General features: G+C 35.4%; 2 protein-coding genes across 3 annotated transcripts in view; both read left to right on the forward strand.

Moving 5' to 3' along the window:
* Positions 1-6,338, forward strand: part of npr1b (natriuretic peptide receptor 1b) — an 89,835-nt gene extending 83,497 nt beyond the window's left edge. Inside the window, exons 20-22 of the mRNA XM_087287147.1 lie at positions 1,651-1,825; positions 2,070-2,168; positions 5,342-6,338. Coding sequence (XP_087143273.1) covers positions 1,651-1,825; positions 2,070-2,168; positions 5,342-5,490 — 423 coding nt within the window. The 3' untranslated portion in view covers positions 5,491-6,338. The remainder of the gene's footprint in view (positions 1-1,650; positions 1,826-2,069; positions 2,169-5,341) is intronic.
* Positions 6,339-9,625: 3,287 nt separating this feature from the next.
* The window catches only part of gon4lb (gon-4 like b), a 30,660-nt gene continuing 13,912 nt past the window's right edge, over positions 9,626-26,373 (forward strand). The window contains exons 1-18 of one of the 2 annotated variants that reach the window (XM_087285777.1): positions 9,626-9,710; positions 10,219-10,445; positions 10,526-10,627; positions 14,258-14,647; positions 16,162-16,315; positions 16,408-16,458; positions 16,563-16,613; positions 16,707-16,805; positions 17,350-17,460; positions 17,560-17,736; positions 19,023-19,242; positions 20,693-20,794; positions 20,884-20,924; positions 20,999-21,111; positions 24,709-24,910; positions 25,115-25,201; positions 25,699-25,873; positions 25,955-26,105. In XM_087285777.1, the coding sequence (XP_087141903.1) occupies positions 16,271-16,315; positions 16,408-16,458; positions 16,563-16,613; positions 16,707-16,805; positions 17,350-17,460; positions 17,560-17,736; positions 19,023-19,242; positions 20,693-20,794; positions 20,884-20,924; positions 20,999-21,111; positions 24,709-24,910; positions 25,115-25,201; positions 25,699-25,873; positions 25,955-26,105 (1,625 nt within the window). In that variant the 5' untranslated portion in view covers positions 9,626-9,710; positions 10,219-10,445; positions 10,526-10,627; positions 14,258-14,647; positions 16,162-16,270. 2 annotated transcript variants of the gene reach the window in all.

Below are 26,373 nucleotides of genomic sequence, written 5' to 3' on the forward strand. Positions count from 1 at the left end.
AAGACAGGCAGCATAGGACAGAGTTCCAATATAAAAAAATCATATCACAACACATAGACCAGGCATGTCCAAACTCGGCCCTGGAGGGTCAGTGTGCTGCAAAGTTTAGTTCCAACCCCAATCAGACACACCTGGGCTAGCTAAATAATCAAGCTCTTACTAGGCTTTCTAGAAACATCCTTGCAGGTGTGTTGAAGCAAGTTGAAGCTAAAATCTTTGTTAAAATGCAGGACACCGGCCCTCCAGGACTGAGTTTGAACAACCCTGACATAGACGCATACAAATATAATTTAAGCCATAATCAATTAGACAGACTTTAAATATTGTAAATATTGCAATAAAAGGGACAGATTTCATATGTAGTATATCTTGAAGCTCGTTCCATACATATGGAGCATACTTAAAGAATGCAGATCGACCTAACACTGTGTGGAAAAAAATAGCACCTTAAGTAAGAGTACATCTGCTGTTCTGGTATTATAAATATTTGAGCAGTACACCAACAAACTAGATCTAGACTGTGGTAATTTACCAACTATAGCTATACCAATAAAAACTAACCTATGTTTATATGTTTTAGATCAGAGTTTTATCCATTTAATCACATTTTGATTTTTATCATATTTATTTGTTTCTATTATTTAATTTTATTGTAATTATTATGTTATATATATATATATATATATATATATATATATATATATATATATATATATATATATATATATATATGTATATATATATATATATATATATATATATATATGTATATATATATATATATATATATATATATATATATATATATATATTTTTTTTTTTTTTTTTTTCCCACTTTCCCTGGACCTCAGTTTGAAAAATGCTCCCCTAGACAGTAGTATACAGTCCTTGTTCTGCTAACAAATATAGTTTGAATTTAATCCTCATTTTCTTCAATCTTTTATTGTAGTCAATGTCAATGAGCTTAACATGCATGATATCTCATCCAATAGAGGGTAAAAAATTGAAACAAAACATTTCATTAATTAGAAAATGTTGCATTTGCATATCTACCTTGAATCTTAAGTGGAATAGGGTTTTTATGTGGCATATTTTCCATGTAAATAAAACGAAATATGCTACCTGTAGATAGTGTCAGGCTGTCAAAGAAACAACATTTGAATAACAATATTTGAAGTGGATCAAAACTTTTCAACAGAGTTAAAACTATTTAATAACATCCATTCTTGTCTTAGGACATCTTTGAAAAACTTTAAATGTTGACTACTATATTTAAAGAATTATATAAAGAACAATCGGTATGTTGTTAATTAAACTTTTAACAGTGACTTTTTCTTTTGTCCTGTGCTTTGTGCTGAAGTAGATCTCCACCTGCTATACTAGTGCTAAACAATGTCTAAAATAATCAGTAAATATTAAAACTTGAAGCCAAGGGTGTTTACACAATGGTGTTTACATCCAAGAACTGAAAACATTTCATGTATTTTGGCTGTTTTCTATAAAGTGCACGAGTTTAAATTTGATGAATTATCTTCTCCGTCTATGCATATTACAGTATGTGTTCAGTCTATAGGCATGTTTAATACAACTTTGACAGACTACAGACTATATATATATATATATATCATTTTTGTTTTATTGTTCCTTTAGGTGGAGACAATAGGCGATGCTTACATGGTAGTTTCAGGACTGCCGGTGCGAAATGGCAAACTGCATGGTCGTGAGATTGCACGGATGTCCCTCGCTCTGTTGGAGGCTGTCAAAACATTTAAGATTCGCCACCGACCCGATGAGCAACTCAAATTACGAATCGGCATTCACAGTGGTGAGAATGAGCATTTTAAACAGTTTTTTTGACACTAACAGGGAATTTTCTTGTATTGAACTATGTTTATCTAACATAATACTAAACATTACTAAATACTAAATGCTAATAAATATTCATATTTATTGATATTACAAAATATTAGTAATAAAATCGTTCTAACATACTAAACCTGGTTTGTAGCATATGAAGTTTTGAGTATTGAGAATTGTGTGTTTTGTTTGTGTCTGTGTGTATGTTCCAGGCCCTGTATGTGCAGGTGTAGTTGGGCTGAAGATGCCTCGGTATTGTCTTTTCGGAGATACTGTAAACACATCTTCTCGTATGGAGTCGAATGGAGAACGTAAGAGAAAAAATTATCTCTATCCCACCAAACACTTTAAAACTTAAAGGTCCCATGAAGTGCTGTGAAATGTGCATTTTTTATTAGCTGTTTGACGTAATCTCAACTGAAAAATTAGTAATCAAAACTAAAAATAGCTCCTCAGCTTTTTAAAAACAGCCAATAGTGTTTTGTTTTTGATTACAGCTCAGCCAATGAGAGTGGTTGAGCTTAAGCACAGCAAATGAGACGAGTCTTAAAGTGGGTGGGGCATATCAGATACTAGAGAGCCTTTGACTGGTTAAGATTTGATAAAAAACTGAAGTATGAGGTCACGTGAAAAAATCTAATAATAATAATTCATTACCTTTCTATAGCACTTTTCTGCACACTCAGAGTGTTTTTTTACACATTTTTGGGGGGGATCTCCTCATCCACCACTGTGTGAGGCATCCACCTGGATGACTTGATGGCAGCCATATTACGCCAGACCACACACCAGCTTATTGGTGAAGAAGAGACAGAGTGATGAAGCCAAATATGATATGGGGATGGTTATGACGCATTGATGAACTGAGGCCAGTGGGCAAATTTGGCCAGGATGCCAGGCTTAAACCCTTACACTTTTTTGAAAAAATCATCGGTTTAACTTCTCGTTCAAAAGACAGCACTCACTAAGCCGTATAGAGCCCTTATCAATATACTGGGGCGTTAGGACCTAAACAGACCACAGGTTAAGAGCCACCTGCTGGCCTCACTAACACCACTTCTAGCAGCAACCCAGCTTTCCTATGTGTTCTCCCATCCAGGTACTGACCAGGCGTTGCAGAGTTGCAGAGAGCTACCTGCTGGCAAACTGCCAGCTTTAGATGTTTATATCAGTTACATATTTTCTCAACACAAATTTTGTTACTATTCTGGAGCACACTAGCTTATAGATATTATTAAAACTAACAGACTGAAACTAACATCTAAAAGCCTTTATTTTAATCTCACAGGACCTTTAGTAAAATAAAAACCATTGCAACTTTAAAGGTCAAGAGTTCAGATGAGTTAGTTGGTATTTTAAAGTGTTTCATTTTCTATAATAAAACAATTTGAGATGTGGAAAAAATTCAAGAGATGACTTTTTAAAAAATAACATTTTAGTTTTAGTCTTACATGTAATCATTTATTTAGAAAAATGTATTTCTATATCATCTGGCCTCACTGGAGATGCTTTTTCATATGTTGTATTATCAACAGCGTGGTAATGCATTGATTAATTTGCCATAATGAGATTCAAAATCATTTAACAAGCCTAAACAAAAAAATGTTGATGAAAAGATTCCCTCATAATTCAAATTTAATTATTTTCCTTGCCACCCGTTTCCCACATAGATGCTGGCAGATAGCAGCTGCCGTTAGATAACACTTGACAAAAGCAAAACAAATTGCAATCAGGAAAGAGATTAATTTTGAAGGTTGTTAAATAAATTTTTTTAGAGGCAAAGATTAGCATTATGCCTTCCTTGACCAGCAAATCCTCCCAGAAACATTGTATCGTAGAGGTTTACCAGCACACTTTGACGTAAGTAAAAAATAAAAGCAAATTCAAAGAATGAATAAATTTCATGTTTTATATGAATAAAACTCAATTAAAACACTGTGCACAGCAAGATCAGTGATTAGCTCTTTTAAAGTCACCCTATAATACTTTTTCATGCAGTTGCTTGTGAATGTAAGGTCTACAAAGTTTTAAAAATCTATGTGCATGAAAAATGAATTCATTGCATCCCTAATGAAAAATCATTTCTGAGATTGGTTTGTACTGTCGGCATGTGATGTTTTCTGCACTGCAAAAGCAAATCCACTTCATATGATGCACTTTAAAGGCATGAGGACTCGGGTTTATATCACTGTGTTAGTGTTAAGGCATTCAGTTCTGAAAATCGGATATTGGTTGTTTAGATTCTGACATGCACTATTATAACAATCATAATAAATTGGGTCATCTGACTAATGAGAGCAATAGGCTCTCAGAAATGATGATCTTCGAGGGACCAGAGGCCTGTTCCATGAAGCTGGATTAGCTGGCTAGTTCAGTTTGAGTTTAGCTTGCACCAATCTTGGGATTTTAGATAACATGAAGGCAGCTTGACTTTACTCACTCTTTTTTGTCATGGTATTTATTATAGAGCAGATGAGCTGAGCACTTTCATGGTACCTAAAACCCAGAATTAGTGCAAGTTAACTAAACTCCTTCAGCTTAGTCCATTTATTCATCAGGGGTCGCCACAGCGGAATGAAAGGCCAACTAATCCAGCATATGTTTTACACGGATGCCCTTCCAGCTGCAACCTAGTACTGGGAAACACCCATGCACGCACACACTCATACACTACGGCCAATTTAGTTCATCCAATTCCTCTATAGCGCATGTCTTTGGACTGTGAGGGAAACTGGAGCACATCCAGAGGAAACCCACGACAACACAGGAAGAACAAACATGTAAACCACACAGAAATGCCAACTAACCCAGCTAGGACTCAAACCAGTAACCTTCTTGCTCTAAGGCGACAGTGCTAACCACTGAGCCACCGTGTCACCATCTCAGATTCATATGAACCAATTAAAATATCCATAAATTAGCAGATTTCTGTATTTTGTGATTCATTTCTAGATCTTGAGCTTTCTTCCAACAACTTTGAATCCTAACAAGTTTGAAAAAGGGACTTTTATTAACATCTTTAACAGTTCAAAGTGATATGTTGTCTAGGTTGTTGTTAAATGATGGTACAAAAGTCATACGATAAACTGCCAGTACATTATCTGTTATTTTACAGACATATTTCTCTGTACATAATATTTCTTAAACATTATTTCAAACCACTAAAATGTCAATAAAAGTCTCTTTGTTAAACTGCAGAGTTGAATTTTCAACATCAAAAGTAAACAGAGCAGAGAAAAAGGTCCCATCACTTCCATAAATAAACTGAAAATACAAAATATGGGATCTTTTTTATTTTATTATCTTAAAAACTAAAACTTTTAACATGGCATAACATAGCACACTTACCGACTCTACCTGCAGGTCAAAAGTAAATGAGTAAATTATGTTTGCCAGCATCCCAGTGGAGTGAGCTGTGTGAACACAGCTATAATCAGGGCGTTTACAGTATGGCTGTAATTAATCATTGCTGTTTCACCTGCAGCTCTGAAGATTCATGTGTCATCAGCCACTCGAGCTGTGCTGCAGGAGTTCAACTGCTTTCAGCTGGAGCTCAGGGGAGATGTGGAGATGAAGGGGAAAGGCAAGATGAGGACCTACTGGCTTCTGGGAGAAGTGAAGGCCGGTGATTGAGAGCGAAGGGGTCCGCTGCTCAACTGACCCAAGTAGCCAAACACATCCACAGGGAAACCAAGCCAAGACTGTTTTGTTGGCTAAATGCACACGCATGTAATCTTGTACAGCACTGGATGATGTCAGATCTTGTATATATGTAATTTAAAGATGTTTCTTTTGTAAGACCACGAGCTTCGGCTGTCACAGAGTGATGGTTGAGTGTGATTGAACATCGTCCCCTGCTGGAGAAGTAGCGACACTGCTGGCTTGAAATATATGTATACACTGTAAAAAAATTGACAAAATGTCATGAAAGCAAATGCTTTTTTTATGTTACTGTAACTAATTTTAATCAGTTAATATAATTTGTTTTAGTTATGCAAAGTTTGCATGTAATTTGAGATGACTAGAAACATTCATTTGATTCCAAAACAAATGTAGGAAACATTTTATTACAGTAAAGGCTAAATAAATACAATAATTTCCAGGGTGTGTGTGAAAGAAGACGGTTAAATATTAAAGATCAAGTTATTACATTTTAGTTCTCCATTATATTACTTGGCCTTTATTATTTAAAAGTTTTAAAGACCAGCATCCATTACGTATCATTTACTATATTTCAGTAAAGTAACATTTCTAGATTTATGTTTTCTAAATCATTTTATTTTACCCATTCAGACTTCTGCACGTCATGTGTACATTCCTTCTCAAGCCACTTAGTTTGTCTCCTGGTTGGTCCTGCTGAATGAGAGTGGCTTCAGTTTTCATAAGGATGTAATGTAAAAATAATTGGTGTGATCTATACAGCATTTTTGTGAGCCATACACAACTAGAGTTCATAAAATAAAATCAGCCTGCTTTCCTAACACCACTCAGTTTGATTTTAGATCCCTTTGCTCAACTTTTGCAAAGTCAGCAGGTAATTTATTTATTTATTAAAGCTTCTGCAGCATTTAGGGGTTATAATGAAGCATCTGACAACATAGAAACAGCCTAAAAATAAAATAATGCATGTGAGGCCATGTTTATAATGAAACAAATTCATATGACTAGATCTAAATCCTCAGTTTCACTCTTATCTATTATCTTGAAAGCTCTTTAAGAACTTTTCTAACCCTTCAATTTTTTAAGCACCTTGAGATTCTCTCTGATCACATTGTCATTCCCATGAACACTTAAAGGTGACACTTTTAGACATGCAGATCTTACTGTTAGAGACTCTTTATAACTGCTCTTTAGACATCTCTATGAGGAATTTGAGCTTTGCTTTCAGGACAGATTACACACAAATATTATTTACTGTCATGTCCTTTGGAACCTAGGAGTATGTGATATCTAAAATTAATTTTAATTGCTGAGAGGCACCTATAATGCTTAAGTAAAAATATCATGATTCTATTAAAATTTAATGAGTAATTTCTAATCCATTTTACTGGTTATTGCTTAAATATAAATTTTTAAACATTTCCCAAATGAAGTTTAACAGAGCAAGGTCATTTTCAAAGTATGTCTGATAATATTTTTTTTTCTGGAGAAAGTTTTATTTGTTTTATTTTGCCTATAGAATAAAAGCAGTTTTTAGATTTTTAAAAAACGTTTTAAGGTCAAAATTATTAGCCCCTTTTAGTTAGATTTTTTCCGATAATACAGAACAAATCATCATTATACAATAACTTGCCTAATTACCCTAACCTGCCTAGTTAACCTAATTAATCTAGTTAAGTCTTTAAATGTCACTTTAAGCTTATTTTTTTTAAGGCTCTCCAAAAAAAAAAAAAATCTGTTGACCAGTTTTCACCACCATTTAATCATTTTGTTGTTTTTGTTTTAATTTAATGATAGGATTTTCATTTAGTATTATAAAACAGAAATAATCAATGCCCAAAGTTATTTCTAATAAGGCTGTAGATGAAAAGCAAATTTGTCAGTGTTTGTTTTAAAGATAACCACAATGCTTGGCTTATTATTAAAATACATGATCAATAGAGGCTGCTCATTTACTTATATAATGTGTATTAAAAAAGTAATGAATCAAAATAGAAAGCATTAAAACTAGAATTTATTTAAATCCAAATAAGACAATTTTGACCAGACTTAACAACACACAAATTAAAACAATACATATTTATTGGCATTGAAAGTTCAATAATAAAACTTTAGCATTCTCACAAAACAATGTTTTAGCATAAGAATTATTTTATTAGAACAATTTTATTTTGCCTTTGCTGTTTTAAGAACAGAAGTCTTTAGAAAAGTGTTTTTACCAAAAAACATTTTTAGATTCATTAAAATGAAACTTTTTTTCTTAGAATTTAAGTTTCCTTAATAAATCTCCCCATTTTTTTTTTTTTTTTTTACAAAAAAACACTATTTAAACTCCATTTTCTAAACAGTTCCGTTCTTTATTAAAAATACTAATATTATAAAGGATGTTTTTCGCTACAAAAGAACCTTCTGGATCTTCCCATTTTCACTAAACAGTTCATTCCAGCTCATTCACAAAGATGGTTCTTTTGTGAGATTAATGACCTCCTTTGAAACTTTTTAAAATGTTAAAGTTTCGTAGGCTATTTATAAATACAAAACTTAAAAAAAATGCTACAAGGTTTACAGAAAGCCAGAATCACACAAGATGTTGAAGTCCATCTATGGTTCCTGTGGCATAACAGTTTATGCAGTTGATATTTAAGTTGTTGTTTTTTTAAAGCAAATGGCTTCACCGAGACCAGAGAACTCTAGTTAAACATTTTCTCCAAGCTTTTCGTAAAAATCCGCAGTTGATGTGAGCAGGTCTCACTAAAGTCAGTTTTGAATAGTCACAGGAATGTTTCTGCTCAGTTTTCACTTGTGAGAAAGAACAACAAGAGTTATTCTGTAATTTAACACAATAACGAGTAGTTAAACAATGTTCATGCTCTGCATGAGGACATTCCTGAAATCCGTTCTTCTCCTCAAAAAACAGAGATTCCCTTCTGCGCACGCACGGGCTCTCGCCGAGTGTCAGGAAGCCGTACGGGGTAGTGATTTTGCTGAGGTGAGGTAAGGACATCGCTGCTCTGGTTGTCGGGTCTGACAGAGTCTGGAGCTCATGATGGTCCATAAAGCAGAGCTCGTGCTCATCAGAGAAAGGGCAGCAGCGTGTCAGAGCCCGGACTATCAATGAAGATGATGAGTCTGGGGACCGGGGAATTGTGTGTCGCCGCCGCTGTCCGTCCCCGCCTCCATGCAGTCTCGCCGGGCACAGCGAGGGGATGGTGAACTCGGGCACACTGGCAGGAGTCACCACCACATTCCTGAGTGGTACGAGTCTCGCTGCCGCAGGCTGAATCTCCCGCGCACCTGAGTGGCACGCTTTCTTTTCTCGCTTAGCAGGTGCAAAATCACGAGCTGGTGGTAATTTTCTGCCCATTGTTTACAATTGACATATAACGCAAAATTCAGAGTGAAACCTTTCCAAAAGCCTATATTTTTCTGACTTTCTTGATCGTTGATGACATTTTCTCTGCAGTCCCGTTATTTTAAAACTTGCAAAAGTTTACTGAAGTCTGGAGAGAAATGATTCCTGCCTCATGCTGAATAGGCTATGTGAGAGGAATTCGAGTGACAACTGTAAATATACAGCAGCGAACAGACTCCTCCCGCTATTAACAGCTTGATAATAAGGTACAGCCTATGAAGCTTATTTTACAATTTTATTAGCATAGTTACATTTCTATAACAAAAATGTATGCCAAATATTTTTAGTAGGCTAAGTGAAAAAAAAATGAAAACCATTTTCTACTATTATTCGTGATAAATAAATCATAATAAATAAATTATATTAATTAAGTAATTAATTAATTATAGTTTTAGATAAAATATAAAAATCGAAAATAAGCGAGCCTATAAAAAGGAATATAAAAAATAATAACCTGTACACTAAAACGTATCCTACAGGTCAGGAGTAGGTATAATTATTATAAAATATGAAAATAGAGAATTATATTATACTTGTATAATATAATTGTATGTTATACTTATAGTACATTTATATATTTATTATACCTTTTATTTATGTACTCATTCATTTATTTTGTATTAGTTAAAACATTGTCGTGGTTTTACGCAGAGGTCTGGGAACGTTTTATTTTTCATCGCCTGTGTTTGTGAGGGAAGGGAAAGAGCGAAACACCCGCCGTTTGTTGTGAAGCGGCGGGCTTAATAGAAAGATACCGATGGCTGCAGACATACGTTCCTGGGTAAGAAGGATGTTTTACAGTATGAAATGTGAACTGCTAAAACAACGTTTTTGCATGACACAAATTAAAAATCTATAAAAATGTTCCTAGTAGAATGTGCTGTATAGGGACGCTATGCTAACTTAAATTAGCCAAGAGGCTAACAGTAGAAAATGCAGACCTCAAAATTACTGTTTGTGAACTCTTTAAGTGAAATTAATGCTGGGTTATTGCTAAAACGCACAGCTATTTCATGTCCTGGCCAGGATGGATACCAGACATAACATTTCTGATTTATAAGCAAACCTTGCTGTATTATATGTTTATCTTTATAATGATTCATATATTAACGTTATTGATTTTGAAAATGTAGCTCACTGGGCTTGGGTAAGTTAAATAACATCTAAACCATTTTGCTTATCCGGCTGGTAATTAGTTTTTAATTGATTATTAATAATTTATAGAATAAAAACATATTAGTGGAAAACAATGGTTTATATCTCTGGTATTCATTAACGTGTGTTTTCAGGCTCAGAGACAGATTGAACATGGGATGGAAACGCAAGTCTTCTTCTCCAGAACCACAACCAAATCTTGTCAAACTACCAAAGAGGGAATCCCTCAGCAGATCTCCTAGCTCATGGAAGAGGAAGGCCTCTACACCCAGTAAAACAAAGAGCTGGACCTCCATTCAGTCCCTTTCTCCAGACAGGCATGTTGATCAGTGCAATGGCCAGGAGAAGATGTCCAGCGCAGGTAGTGCAGAAGCAAACGATAATATGGCTGATGAATGGAGATTATCACAGATTTGATATTTGATTATTTTTTGTGTCTAGGTCATGTTGAAGATGACAGTGACTGTATCCAGTCCTCTACTCCAGTTTCATCCCCTTTGCGGTCAGAAGAGGATGCGGAGCTGGGTCTGGTCATCACTGTGGGTGAGTTAAAGCATTTAGCTGTTCTGTGATCCACACTTCACTAAAAGGGGTAGTACAATCTTTTTATTATTTACTCTCCTTTGAGTCCTTTCAATAGTTTCAGATAGCACTGCATGATTTTGGAAAATTCTGACGTTGCGATATTTTGTTTTGCCGCGATATATATTGTAATATGAATATAATTTCACCAGCTGATTTGGAAATATTTCTTTAATTTAGATCAGTGTTTTTCAAAGTCTAAGACAGTGGGCCTCCCTTTTGACACAATTTATCCACTGGTGCCCCCCTCCTCCCAAACATGCACGCACGCACGCACGCACGCACGCACACACACACACACACACACACACATATATATATATATATGTATATACACACAGTATATATAAAGACACAGACAGATGTCAGATGTTAACTCACTTTTATCATCATTTGCATGAAAGTGCAATTATTTACAGAGTAATAACAAGTATTTTAATATAACGTTTTTAAAACTAGGATGATGATTAATATGAATAGAACAGATCCAAGAACTGTCCATCCCAGTCAAAACAGTGGAAGTTTAGCGGGTCTCATGCTGTCATTAGCCAAAATATCTTGACAAACCACACATAAAGCTCGTGGTTCATCAGCTGGTCCTGTCCACGTAAATCCTAAACTCAAATACTGATCATCATATCGTCGTCTTTTGGGTTTAAGCCCTGAACTTGAAGGCTTTGAATCGGGGGGTCTCAGGAACCGATCCGTTGTATTAGCAGGCATATACCTGTATTGGCGGGCTTGCCGAACAGAAGCGAATTCACAGCTATGGCCTTCTGGGTAAAAGAGGTTTTCTTATTTTTGACGTATTTTTTTTTAGCTTTGTTTAATTAAAACTTTTAAATATAATAAATACATATAATAATTAAACTTAATAATTATATTTTTATTATTAATATTTTTTTCCCGCGCCTCCCCTGACATGCTCTGGCGCCCCCCAGGGGAGGCGCGCCTCACACTTTGAAAACCTCTGATTTAGATCGACCTGGGCGATCAAGTCTTTTTCTATGTTGTGCATCTGCATTACAATATAATAAATTGCAAGCATATATAAATACAACAATGCAAAAATAAAAAGGTTTTCTGGAGAGTGGATTGGCCCATTTCCACTGAGAGGTACAGTACGGTATAGGTCGCCTTTATCAGGCTTGCGTTTTCACTGCCAAAAAGTTTCTATCGACGTCATTCTTGCTCAAGGAAATGTCAAAGTAAAGCTGGACAGGTCGTTCACATATCATATGAGAAGCATTCTCACAAAACAGATGCATACAGATATATATAAATACTTGTATTTGAATGTTCATTACTAACCCTTCTATGAACATGATTTGATTATAACTGCAGATCAATGACAGTGCGAAATAGCCTACTGTAACAATTGCAATTATATAAAAAAATTAAGCAAATAAATAAAAGCAGCATATATGAACACATACAGATCCTTACAGTCACCAATATGTTACCACTTACAGAAAAACTACACACAGCAAACATGTAGTCCCACAGCCCAACATGTAGCCTGGTCAGTGCAAACTTCTCTTTAATCTCCCCCAGCACACTTAACCTCTTGTTATAAAGTAATTTCATCATTCCCAGTTCATAATAGTCCAAAAGATGATGATAATAGTTAAACATGGCAGTTTGTTCATGTTTTAGATTGCTGAATCTTTTGCTCTTGTTTTTTCCAGCTTCTCCTTTGTTTTTTCACACTTCACTCTCGGATTTGTCCATTTCTAAAAGGATCGGATGTCAGAAGCACTTTAATAATCACGCGCAGGTTATTATCATGAGCTCAAGAAGTTCATTCAAATATAGATGCGCACGAGTGATTGTGAGCTCTGGAGAAAGTGAAACCGCTCGCACTTTTAGACAACCTCGTAAAAATAAAAGGAGGACACGATAGATTTTGTTCTTCTTGTCTTGTGGCTGTTCATTAAGACAACGTCAAGGTTTGTTTGAGGTCGGGTCGACCATGGCACAATCTTATCCTGCAATATGACCATTGCAGAGACAAACGCTGTGATATCAATGCTCAAACGATATAGTGTTCAGCGCTAGTTTCAGATATTTTAAAGAATTCAGATTGTTTACTAATATATTCAAAAAATCTAGTTTTGTGTTCATTAGGAGGACACTCAGGTTTGCTGTTTGTGGAGTTTGAATAAACAATTACAACTTTTTAGTGTAACTGTTCTTTATCAGCTTGTTAAATGTGACGTCACGTGAAGCAGCTTCCGGGTGCATGCGCTATATCAAACTGTAAGGGGAGACTCAACAAATGGTAATAAGAAACATTAACAAAGCGATGCAATGCTTTCGAAAATTATAATCGCTATAGATATATCAATGCTTAGGAGGCCAGAAAGTGCTACATTTTTTATAAATTGTTAAAATATTGGTGTCTGTGATGCTGCAAGTCCAGAGACTGTTACTGTGACTGGTCATAAACAAATATTTTCTCAATTCAAATGAAAAGTGGCTTGGACCTGGAAACAGTGTAGCATATGTCATGACTTAACAAGCGGATAAAGTGTTTTCATGACGTGTCATCCGTCAGCTGCAAATAGTGTAAACAATGCTGCTGACTCAAATAAAAGTTTTCATTGTTTCTGCTGAAAATGATCAATTATTGTGTTTTGTGTTGTTCTGAAAAAATACACGAAGAGTAGCCAAAAGTTATAACAAATCTAGCAGATAAGAGAAAAAGAAGAATTAAAATATCTGAGGAACAGGTGTTTGTGGGTAGCCAAACTGAACCAGGATATCCAGGGCAAAAATCTTGACAACATTGATGTGTTGTTTTTATTTCAGGTCAAGTAAGGGAAATTTTAGTCTAAAGTCTTGATTAACCGGTCAAATTCAGCCTGTCAAAGTCTTTTACCCTTTCCTGCATACTAAGTTATTCTCTATATGATTTAGCAGCTTCCACATGTTTTTTTTAATGGTTTAGATTACATAAATTTGCAGAACAATGTTTTCAATAGTGCATTAATTGTGCAATCCATCCTCTTATTCACATTCGAGTATGTATAGTCAGTATGTAAATAAAAGAGAATAAATAGTTAAATTAGCACATAGGTCAATATCATAACTATTATAATAAACTGTGCAATAGGTAGTTAAGTATTTATTCACTCCCTTTTTTTTGTTTTAAATTGGTTTATATTTTAACATATTTATGAAATTATATTTATAAATAAGGTTTTTATAGTGTTTTCTGATGTTTTTTTATGATCTTGGTGGGTGGGTGTCAATGTAACATAATTTTGTTCTGCATTGCATCTACTGTGATGTTTGAATGACAATATTAAGGAAGCTGAACTGAGTATTGCCAGTATGAACAGGCATACAGGTTTCTGACCAAATTTTGACAGAAGTACCAACTCTCTATATTTTGCAGCTTGTTTAGCCAGAGATCACTATTGGTTAAAGGGCAGTTAATGTTTCTAACTCAAAGAACTATTATGCTCACTTTAAAGCATCTATTAAAGTGCATACAGGCCTATGGTGAGCTCTAGCTGCCTTGTTGAGGCCCACTGATTTTTGGGCATTTCCAGCATCTGATTTGAGTTCTCATTGCTTGACCTGTAGATGAGGACAGATGTGAAGGGGAGGAATGGCTGAAGAAACGGAATGGAGTGAATATAAAGAAGAATGGAATAAATCAGACAGAAGGAGAGATCCCTCAGAAAGAGGATGGAGATGTGGAGAAGACTATGGAACAGCTAAGTGAAGAAGATGAGAATGAGGAAGAGCTCAGGAAGCTGGACAGAGATTTAACACTCAAATCTAAAAAACTCAACCTCTCCTCTATCAATGTTCGTAACATCATCCATGTGAGTCTGAAAATATACCTTACCTATTTTGTGTTCTTGAGAGATTAAAATTGAGAATTTAAAGAATCCAAGCATATCACTTTCTATGAAGCTCATATTTATAATGATTTATTATTCTGTTCATAATTATTTCTAATAAATCATTGCAGTTCTAAAAATATATCTATAAAAACACAACAGACTTTATACTGTGTTATATTGACAGTTATAACTACATTTATAATAGTGTTATTAATACTTACTAGTGATGCATTTCATTTTTCAGTGCACATTCAGTCATGATTGGATTTATAAAGATGCAGTTTGCAATGTTAAAACACTGTTATGCTAGTTATAAAGACCCATAGATAGTAAGTTAACATATTTTGTTGTGTCAAATAAATGAATGGTTTTATTGATAAGAGCCCTGTGCCTTATAAATACTTATTGTGAGTCATAATACAGTTACTAGCCTTTGTAAGTGCATTAGGATTGTCGCGATACAATTAATTAATCTTACGATACTATACCAGCTGAAGTATCACCAAATCAAGTAGTACTGCGCTACTGTAATTCGTAACTTAAATTATAAAGGAAATTGTCAGAAATACTATATTTTGTTAAAATGCCTACTTGAATGTATTTCATAATTCCCTCAAGGCCAAAAAGTATTATTTTCACCTAACCTCACCTAAAATGTATTCATTCTTTTTGTTTATTTTGTAGATAACTGACCAACAGAAATACATCAAAATAAAGAGACAAATTATGCCAAATTAAATTTGTTACAAAAGAGCATTTTTCTAACAAAATGACTTCATGAAGTGGTCAAAAATTGTTTCAAAGTTTTCTTGGTAACAATCCAAAGTAATTAAAAATTTCACTTTGTGAGTCGTTCCTTTAAAAGAGATTGTCGGAGTCGCTAAAAAATTATACTAGCTGGAACAGAAATGAACCGATTTAGATGTGCTTTCGAACTGAAGCGTTAGCAAACATGCAATAGGTTACCATAAAAGACGTGAATTTACAACCTTAAAAAGCTTCACAGACTATCAAATAAAATGGTTTATTGTTGCACAAAAGTGTGAGCATTTTAGTAACTTTTTTCCACGTGCAACATTATCTATTGTAGATAAACCATTAATGACGATAGTACCGTTTACAAACTACAGTGGCACCGCCAGTATTTTGGAGCCAAACGCGAATTCACGATTCTACCATAGTACCGGTAAACCATGCAACCCTAAAGTGCATTGTTAATGGCTTTAAGTAAAAACAGGATGCAAATTTTTCATATAAGGATGTGCTCATTATGCATTTATAAATGGCTTATTGCTAATTTAACTGATGTTCCATCTTGTATTTTTAAGCCTAACCAGAAATTGTTTTAAATGTGCAGATAAAAAAAACATTTATAAACCATTTATAGAATTCTGAAAGATTATATACAATTATAAAACTGCATCTTTATAAATACAAACAGGAATGACTAATTAATATTTGTACATGTTATGAACATGTGCGTTAAAAAATAAAAATTAATAGCACTCTTATAAATGTAGTATAAGATACAGTATAAGATTTATTGTGTCTTTATTGATATGTTTGCAGATTTGTTATGATTGCTAAGTAGTTATAACCATTATAAGTTATAATTCATTATTAGTATAATCTTCATAGAAAGTCTTGGCAATGCTAACATCAAATGATGTAAAAAAGACAATAAAAATGACAAACTGTTGATTTTTTTTGAGTTCAGGAGGTGGTAACCAATGAGCATGTTGTGGCCATGATGAAAGCTGCCATAAAAGAGACACAAGACATGCCCATGTTTGTAAGTTCCTGTACTTTAATCTTAAAGTGGAAAGTGTGCTTTGAAGATAATAATGCAATTTGATTATGATATTCATTTTCTTTTTAATATAGGAGCCTAAAATGACTCGTTCTAAGCTGAAGGAAGCTGTTGAAAAAGGGGTGGTGAGTGTAGTGTTAATAATATGGACATTTCATGTTTTTTAAATTTGTGAGAATATTAAATATGTGAGATTATTATTACTTTTTATTTTTATTTATTTTTGTAGGGCATGGGAAACTGGAACATCTCACCAATAAAGAAGGCAAATGACATTAAGGTATCAAATGGTTGTGATTAACCACTTGTGTGATGTTTACTATTATTGTTATTAATTATTTTTGCTAATTGATGAATGTGACTGTCTCCTTAGCCACCTCAATTTGTGGACATTCCACTGCAAGAAGAGGAGGACTCCTCAGATGAAGAGTATTGTCCTGATGAAGACGAGGAAGATGAAACAGCTGAGGAGGTGCATCTCACACACATCACAGCTCGAGTTCTGTTATTGTATGAATTCTATAGTGTAACTTTATAAGTTATTAGTATTTATTTTCAGCAAAAAGAGTCAAGAGTCTTAAAAAAAAACGTACCACTCAATGTGGCTGCTTTCAACATTGATAATTTTATATATTATTTTATATATATTGTAAATAATTTTATATATTTTAAATATTAGAATGAATGATAGTTTTAGGAATTGTGTGACACAGAAAACTGTAGTAAAAAGTAACGGCTGCTTGAAAATTAAGCTTTGTCTACATAGTCATAAATTATACAATCGTTTTGTTCTCTTCAATGTAGCCTTTGTGAGCATAATATTAATTCTGTGCATTTATGGTAAATTTACATTGTAAGTTACATTTTATTTATCATGAAAGATCTACATCTCTACAATTTAAGACAAAATCTTCCCCTTTTTTGGCAACTCAAATAATAAAATTAGTTTTACTAATATACGTTTAACAATTTGTGTTGATTGCTTTACAATAGCATGTATTTGAATTGTCTCTTAGACGTTTTTGGAGAGTGATGTGGAAAGCACATCCTCCTCACCCCGCGGCATCAGACGTTTTCCTTCTCAAACGCCTCCCCATTGTGATGATGCCAGCAACAGCCCCAGACTGGTACTTTACACAGCATAATGATTAAACACACATGTGTATTTCATTCTTTCTGCACATAGATGAAGATTTGATTCTTTTGTTCTCCTTTATCCGTCACAGAAGCCCAGGCTGGCCCGGCACTTGAGGGTCGAGGCAGTGCCTATGGGTCCCCCTGCCCCTCCTCCTCAATCCTGTGGCCTTTCACGCTCTCTTAAGACCCTGGACCCCTTCATCGAGAAACTCCATGCTGTGGATAAAGAACTTGAACTAAGTCCTCTCTGCATGGAGCCTTATCAGGTACAGAATCACATATGCACAAAACCTCTCTGCTTTGCAGTAATATTGTGATATTGAAAACAGATTTGAACATAAGAGTAAAGCCGTCTGCAGGGAAAACATGGTTTTGGACTTCCTTCTTTTTTATATGGAAGCACCTATAAATATACAGGCTAAGGAAATTAAATGCACCTTCCAATTCAGGGATTGAGAAAGGTCTACAAGCCAGGACTAGAGCTCGGGACAGCCGAAGTGCAATGACACTACTTGTTTGCACACTGCCTACAGGATGTCCATAAATTTTTTTAAATTCTTAAATTCCATAATATGAAAATGAGGCATTAATAAATGTCTTAAATCAGTGTTTCTGAGGTTTTAGAAATGCAAACAAACCTACCCCCTAAAGACTATTGTGTTCATTTTGAAATCTACTTAAATCTCTTCCTCTCATTATGCAGAACAACATAGGCAGATTCAAATTCCTTTATGGTCTTTGGCAAAACCCAATAAAATACACGCTGGGATTTTGTTTACATAAATATTGTTTTCTGGGATTTTGCTTGCATAAACAGAGTTTGTGGGGATTTCATTATATAACAGCTTATGACAGCAGTGTCAACCTGTACATTAACCAATAAAGAACTGGAGTAGCACTGATCAACCAACCAAGGACCTGAATCTGCTGATTTTTTAAAAATATGTATAACTCTAAGAAACCAGCAGATACCATGGCCCACGAGGCCATCGGTGCGACTATGTTTTCACAAGTTTACTTGGATGTGCACAGCAAATGTGCCATCAGCGCGTCATTGGGGGTCACTTTGAGTGTACGTGAACTCAGTTTGGCTGACAGTGTGCACTGCATTTTTTAACTACACACAGATCTGCATCCGAAAGTCCACAACTTGGTGCGGAGTCTGGTCAAGCTAGGTGAATGTTCATGTGCCACAGGCGAAAGTATAAATAAGGCCTCAGAACGCTTCGCAAAAGCTGTCAAACTGTTTGCTTCAAAATCATTTAGGACTAATTCGTCAAACTGTTAGAAAATGGAACAGATAAAATTTCAACTCTGAAAACTGGACTGACACAGTTTGAGTTTACTAGAACTTCTATGTTAAGCTGCTTTGACACAATCTACATTGTAAAAATGCTATAGAAATGTAGGTGAATTGAATTGAATAATAGAAGAAAAAATGCATGGTAAATAGCATTTGCAATATTGGTCATACATATTATATTATAACAATATTTTATTCCTAAAGTTGTTCAGCCCATTTTTCTAAAACGAGTATGTCTGTCTGGTGAAGGCTCTCAGTAGTGGTGGAGCAGGGGAGCCAGACGACAGTCTAGTAGCTTGTCGAACTCGGTCTAAGCGTCCATTGCGGGACGTCCCTCTTGATCAGCTGGAGGCTGAGCTCCGTGCGCCAGACATCACGCCAGATATGTATGATAATGTCTCCACACCAGAGGACCGTGAATGGACCCAGTGGCTGCAAGGACTCATGACATCTCATCTGGACAACGACGGTCAGCAAGCCTTTTTTTATGATCAAATTTAACTTTTAATATCAGTTCAACTTTCTTTCAGTTAATATCATGATTTCTGTTTATATATTAAAAATGTGAATAGTACTAAAATATGACAACTGTTGAGAGTTAGGGATGTAATAAAATGGAATAATTATCAGGAGATATAAATATTAGAAAAAATGTTTAAATATAACAATTATATTTTTATTGTGCTGTTCGAATGTTTATCGGTAAAATTAGTTTTAGGAAATAGTTAAACATTTTATTCAGCCATAAATTAATCAAAAGCAGCAGTGAAGATTTTGTTGGAATATCAAGCCAATTCCGTGCGTGTTCAATAAGAAAAGGTCTGGAGAGGGTTTTCATCGATGCCAAAATATTAGTAATTTATTGGATACAAATATATAATTTGATGACAGAGATCTGGGTTACGTTACCCCAATGCAATACAAGAATTACATTCAAGAGATTCGCAACTAACATACATTTCCTGACTCCAGCATATATACACAACTGATATTAACAGGTTGAGTTTTGGTGTAACCAGACATACTTCCTCTTTCTGCAGCCCTTCTCTGCATACCAGAACTAAACAATTACGTGCATCTTTAATATATTTCACAACTTCTACAAGCAGCATGCTCCTTGTGACATGTCTAGACTTTGTATAAAACAGCAGTCTGGATCAAGGGCCCCCACACTATATTTAGTCTTATTCTGCTATTTCCCTCTTGCCAGCAGTTCCTTCTAAAAAGTATGCAGCACAATAAGAAGAGATAGTGTGTCTGGTCAATATGTAGTATCATACAAAAGAGAAAGATTGATTAATCTGTTGTTAGTCTAAACATTTTTCTGATAAAAAAATAAAGACACAAAAGTAATAAAAATAAATTATTTTTTCCCACAATTTACATTGTTACTAAGTTATATTATACTTAAATAAAATGCTGTTTTTTATTCAACAAAGAACACCATAACATTTAAAGCAGCAAAGGTTTTAACACTGATTATTAAAATAAGTTTTTCTTGATTACAAGAATATTTTTTAAAGGATCTGAAAATCCAGTATTGCCATCAAAGAATTAATTATGCACAGAAATATAGCTAATAAGGATTCACATTACTGTTTTTTTTTTTACTGGGACTTTTGACAGTTTTGTTTTCTTGCCTTGGCTCAACCAGTGTAAACCGTGTCCTTTAAACAAATCACAGTCATGCTCATTGAACTCAGTCAGATGCTGTCGCAGCACTTTTCTTAATGTCTTAATAGCTTCCTCTGTATGTGAGTCTAGTTAAATCTGTGTGTGTGTGCACGTCAGCAGTTCAGTACTACCAGTGTTTTTTCCACTCATGTTTTTTTTTTTTTTTACTTGACCTTTTCCCCAGTTCTCTCTCAGCATCTCTGCTCTGATGTGCCTGTTCTCACTCATCTGTCTCTGTCTTTTAGAAGAAGCTGATGAAGATGACGACCCCGAATATAACTTCTTAGATGATTTAGATGAGCCAGATTTGGAGGATTATCGAAATGATCGTGCTGTTCGTATTACAAGTGAGTCTTTATATGAGATGTAGTTTTGTTTAATAATCAGATTTTCCAGAATTTTCATTTTTGTCATTTATTTTATCTCACTCTTGCAGAGAAGGAAGTCAATGAGCTCATGGAAGAGCTGTTTGAGACGGTGAGAGGTCTTAACACTAATAGGATGAAAGTTAAGCCCGTCACTCCTCACTCATTTTCTCTTCTTTTCTCCAGTTTCATGATGAGTTGGCAGCCAATGAACCAGATGACGAAGGTCATGATGAAGATGAGGAGCGTGAAGAGGAGGCTAATGACACTCCACAATTCAATGTCCCTCAAGCTATTAGGTAACATACACACCTAGTACAAGTTTTAACATTTATTTTTTTAATGTTTATATATATTTTTATATTCATTCATTCATAGTATTATTTTTTTTGTATGTATGAGTTTTCTGGACTCACCATGTAAAAATACTTTCGGCCATTCATTCATTTATTTTCTTTTTGGCTTAGTCATTAATCATGAACCGCCAACTTATCTATCGTATGTCTTACGTAGCGGATACCTTTCCAGCTGCAACCCATAACTGGGAAACACCCTTACACACTCATTCACACTCGTACCCTACGGACAATTTAGCTTACCCAATTCACGTATAGTGCATGACTTTGGACTGCGGAGGAAACCAGAGCACCCAGAGGAAACCCACACTAACAAACTCCACATCAAAATGCCAGCTGACCCAGCCGGGGCTCAAACCAGCAACCTTCTTGCTGTGAGGCGACAGCGCCACCTACTGTGCCACCGTGCCGCCAAATGTTGTTGTATTGTCTTATTTTATCATATAAATAAATAATATAAAATATTAAATAAATCAGAATAAATCAGAAATGTTTATAAATAAATAATGTATAAATTAATCTTTGCTTGGCTCACTCCATAGCAATTCCTTTAGATGTAACAATGATAAGAACAAGAAGAGGAATGGAAAATCTAAGCATAAAACAAGCTTAAAATATTAGGAATGTTGCTTATCAGTTTGGCAAATTTGTAATCCTACCTGGTTTTACTATCAGGAAATAAGATTCCAAAACGGTACCATTTAGTCACAGCCTGAAGCCCTGAAATCAGAGATAAATAAATAGTTTGTAGTTCAGTTATAGTTTAATAGCACAAGAACCAGTGGGGTCTACTCATAGTGAGAGTTTAGGATGAGGCCATTTGAATTAACATTAAGGCCAAAAAACGATTAATGCATGTATAAAAAAAATATTTTCTCATGACTCGTGAATTTCAAAGTGTTGCATGAGTGGACTCTGTTCCTGGTTCCTGCTTTTGTCTGAAAAATATATATATATTACTTATTTCTTCTAATACACTTACAAAAAATTGGAGGTCTGGAGGTCTGTGATGTGTAAAAAAATCTAAGCTTGTTGTCTACTAGTAGATGCCCCCTAGGAAAAATGTGAAACCTCTCAGTCTACTCTAGGTTTGAATTGAGGACGAAAACTCAAAACCGACCTCCCTAGAAATTATAGTGACATTAATGAATTATTGTTTATGTTTTTTAAATGTCAAGTCCAATTAAAGCAAATCAAAGATTATAGGCAAATGGAAATGGTGTTAGTGAGGCCAGTAGGGGGTGCTCAACCCCCTACTGTCAGTGTGAGTCCTAATGCCCCAGTAAACTGAAGGGGACACCATATTGTCAGTGGGTGCCGACTTTCAGATGATACATTAAACCGAGGTCTCTGTGGTCATTAAAAATCCAGGGTGTAACCCTGGTGTCCCGGCCAAATTCCCTCCATCGGCCCTTACCAATCAAGGCCTCCCATTCATCCCCACCCATCGAATTGGCTCTCTCACTCTCTTCACTTCACCAGTAGCTGGTGTGTGGAGAGCACACTGGCACAGTTGTCCTGTGGCTGCGTTTGGATCATTTAAGTGGATGCTGCACACTGGTGGTGTGCAGCATCCACTTGATCCCTCTTGATTGTGAAGCACTTTGGGTGTTTGGCCATATATGATAAATGCGCTATATAAATACACATTACATTACAGTAGATTACATATGAGAAATAAGCTATTACAAATAAACTAATTTGTATGGCTTTTGTCAGTTACACTTGTTATATCAAATACGCTTATACAGTAGTCAACATCAAAACTGTCCAAAAACTATTTAACAACATTCGTTTTTTTTGTCTTGGGACAATTTAAAAAGAATTTTTGAACCTCTTCATATGTTGAATACTATTTATAAATCACACATTAGATTTCTAACATAAACATGACATTTCTACTATTACAAATGAAGCATACACGTTAAAATAGCGTCGAGAAGAGTCCTCCCTTTGGGACAGAGCAGCAGAGGAGTGCTGTGTCTGTTTGGGTAGGGAGGAAGAGAAATGCTCCAATGTGTCTGATTGTTTTGCTGTAGATCCAGTACCCAGTACAGACACTGCAGAGCTACATGTATACTTTAACTACAGACTGAACACGTTACACACATCACATCCCCCACAGCTGAATACAGTACAGGTGCACTGTACGCCTGTGCTACGTGCAGAATCCAGGCACAGAGGCTTTAAATGGAGCTCGTTTACTGGAACAGATAACCTCTGCATGCACGTACACTGCACGTGCACACACAAACAAACCCCTCACACCTACTGAAAGAGCATTCTTTAAAGCTTGATCTGATGATTAACAGTTCCTGTCTGAGCCCTTATTTAAAACCTGTTACACCTGGCTTGTCACCTCTTTTAGGAAACATGCTATTAATATTGTTGCGGAAATAGTACAGTGTCAATCAGCACAAAATTTACACACACACAGTTGCATCTTATGTACTCTGAGAAGAGGTCATTACAGTATGCAGAGTGTGTATGTGATGCATGTGCGTCACCAGGTACAGACAGCTATGTGCCTGATGGGTGGTTTTAAATGTTAAAGAGGTACATTGACGTCTGCTGTGTCTTTTCCACACTGAGTGTGTCTGTGTGTGTTGTGGACATGTGCCTGTAATGGTCAGTTGCTAGGGTACAGAGAGTATTAGAGACCTGGTCTGGTTTATTAGCTAGTCACGTTTGATGACTGTGATGTAACTGTGATTTTATTAAACCTGTCATTAGACCTGAGGAACATTAGTGTCAGGTTTTTGCATAGAAAAAAAAACAAATAAAAAATAAAATGAGGAGTCTACATTTTGGTTCATGTTGATTGTACTATTAATTTAGCAATATGCGGCTCTGTTGCAAATTGTATTTGCATATGCATATAGGTCTGGTTTTGGGCTGATATGGAGTTTCCACTTTACAGTGTTTTGTAAATTCACTGTTGATAAAATCGTCTCCCACTCAATTTTTCAGTTTTTTTTATATAGATCAATTTGTGAAATGAAAAGGTAGTGACTTTTTAAAGGGTTTTTCTTTCTATTTTAAAAAGCTGATAATTTTATTTTAACGGTTGCTGTTAAAATAAAAAAATAAGTTTAAATTACACGCTAAAAATACAATAAATTGTTTAATTTCATATTTTAAATAATTTAAGTTGGAGTTCAGTGTCTAAATGAGAAAAGGAACATTTGCAAAATACACAAATCTTTTTTTATTATTATTATTTTTAAAGTATATGTGTCAGATGTTTGGATGGACGGGTAGATGAATGGATGGATAGATAGTTAGACGGATGAATGAATGATTGATGGATGGATGGATGGATGGATGGATGATTGATGGATGGATAGATAAACAGATGAAAGATAGATAGATAGATGGATGGATGGATGGATGGATGGATGGATGGATGGATGGATGAATGGATGGATGGATGGATGGATGGATGGATGGATAGATGGATAGATAGACAGACAGACAGACAGACAAATAGGCAGATGGATGGATTGATTATGTCTCTGTTATGTCTCTGTCTGTCATCAGGTTTGAGGAGCCGCTGGCTCACATGTTGACAGCATGCAGGCGGACAGTTAGAGAGCAGCTGGATGCTTTACAGCAGCGGCGAGAAAACCAGGTCCGGACTACCCAGCATTCATCTGGGCCTGGCATGGTTTTTGTGCAGCCCAGCTGCCCTCTAGTTGTCACACCTGCACAGAGGATACAGCTGCAACAGCAAATACAGCAAGTAAGACTAAACAGTTTTAAACACCAAACATTCTTAATGTACTCAAAAGGCCTAACTGGTCTCAATGTTCTAGCCTTTTCACAAACAGCTATCGCTTTTTTTCCTGTATGTGTAATTTATTATAGTTGAAATGTCTGCAAGCCTGTTTAATCATGAGTTAAATTTGCTTTATAATTTTGCTTATAGTTTTATTTGTTTCTGCAGCATGTCCAGTTACTGACCCAGGTCAGTATGCTGTGTGACCACGTGGGGGCACTACAAACTGAAGCTCAAACCACCAAACATTTCTTGGTAAGAAAACCCATCATTCTCTACTTCTGCAAGTGTCATATGTGACTCCTGAACTGTTTATTATTTTAATACCCATCGTTATTTTTATTACACTGATTTTCTCTCACAAAATAATAATACAATAATTTGCAGCTACTGTTGTTTTGGCATATTCAAGCACAAATGCGTGAAGTGCAAATAGATTTTCTTTGGGCTCCCTCATTCCCTTTCAGTCTTAAAATGTTGTTTTTTCTTTTAAGATTTCCAAGATTTGAATCCATTTAGAGTACAGAAATTAAAAATAATGTGATCTGAAAGGGGAGTTTTAAAATTATTTTACTTTAGACAATAAAACGTCTTTTAAACTACTGTTCTTATAATAAAATTTTGTTCAAAAGGTGTAGGTATATTAATATTTATTAAAAAAAATAATTATATATTTTTTTTACATTATTTGATTTTGTGCAGTATAAGTGCGAGTGTTATTGCCAATTTTTTTCCCTCTCTTGTGTTGGCAGGGGGAGTTGCTGTCATTTGCAGAGCGGGCTGAGGATGAAAGATCAGCAGTGAATCTGGGTTTTAAAAGTGTATTTAGGGTGTGTAATTTGCTTTCGTCCATTAACTTGTTGGAGGAGGTTAAGCAAAGTCCTTCTCTTTCGTGTCTTCCTCCCAAACCCAACCGGCATCACTCAGGTCAGGATTCTCAATACTAATTTAACTGACACAAGTGAAGAGCACATGACAGAATGCAGTTTATGTTCTGTCTTTCTGTAGTTCATTCGTACCCGTTGCTTCCTGCTGGACTTGCATGGTTGTTCGCCACCCGCTCTGTCTTTCTGTACCCAGAACTTCTTCCACATTGCAGTCTGGATCCAGCCCTGCATCCTTCCCGCAGCAAACATTATTACAGCAAAGGAGAAGACGGGTACACATGCCTCTGTAGCTACACTGATATTATTCTGATGCCTGTGTTGAGTACTTTTCCCATTTCACCTTTGGACTGTAAATGTCACATACAGAATGCCAAAATTGGTCAATGAAGCAAGAAATGTTAATTATGGGCATTTGCTGAGTCGTGTATCAAAACAAGCACTTCAATGAGTCTGTTCAACTGACATGACCTTTCCAGACACTTAACAAAGCAGTGAGCCGTAGCTTAACTCTTTGCTTTTCTCTCTCTTCTCCTGCTCTCC

Source organism: Danio rerio, chromosome 16 (assembly GCF_052040795.2).
Source record: "Danio rerio strain M-AB ecotype USA chromosome 16, GRCz13ab, whole genome shotgun sequence".
NCBI lineage: Eukaryota > Metazoa > Chordata > Actinopteri > Cypriniformes > Danionidae > Danio > Danio rerio.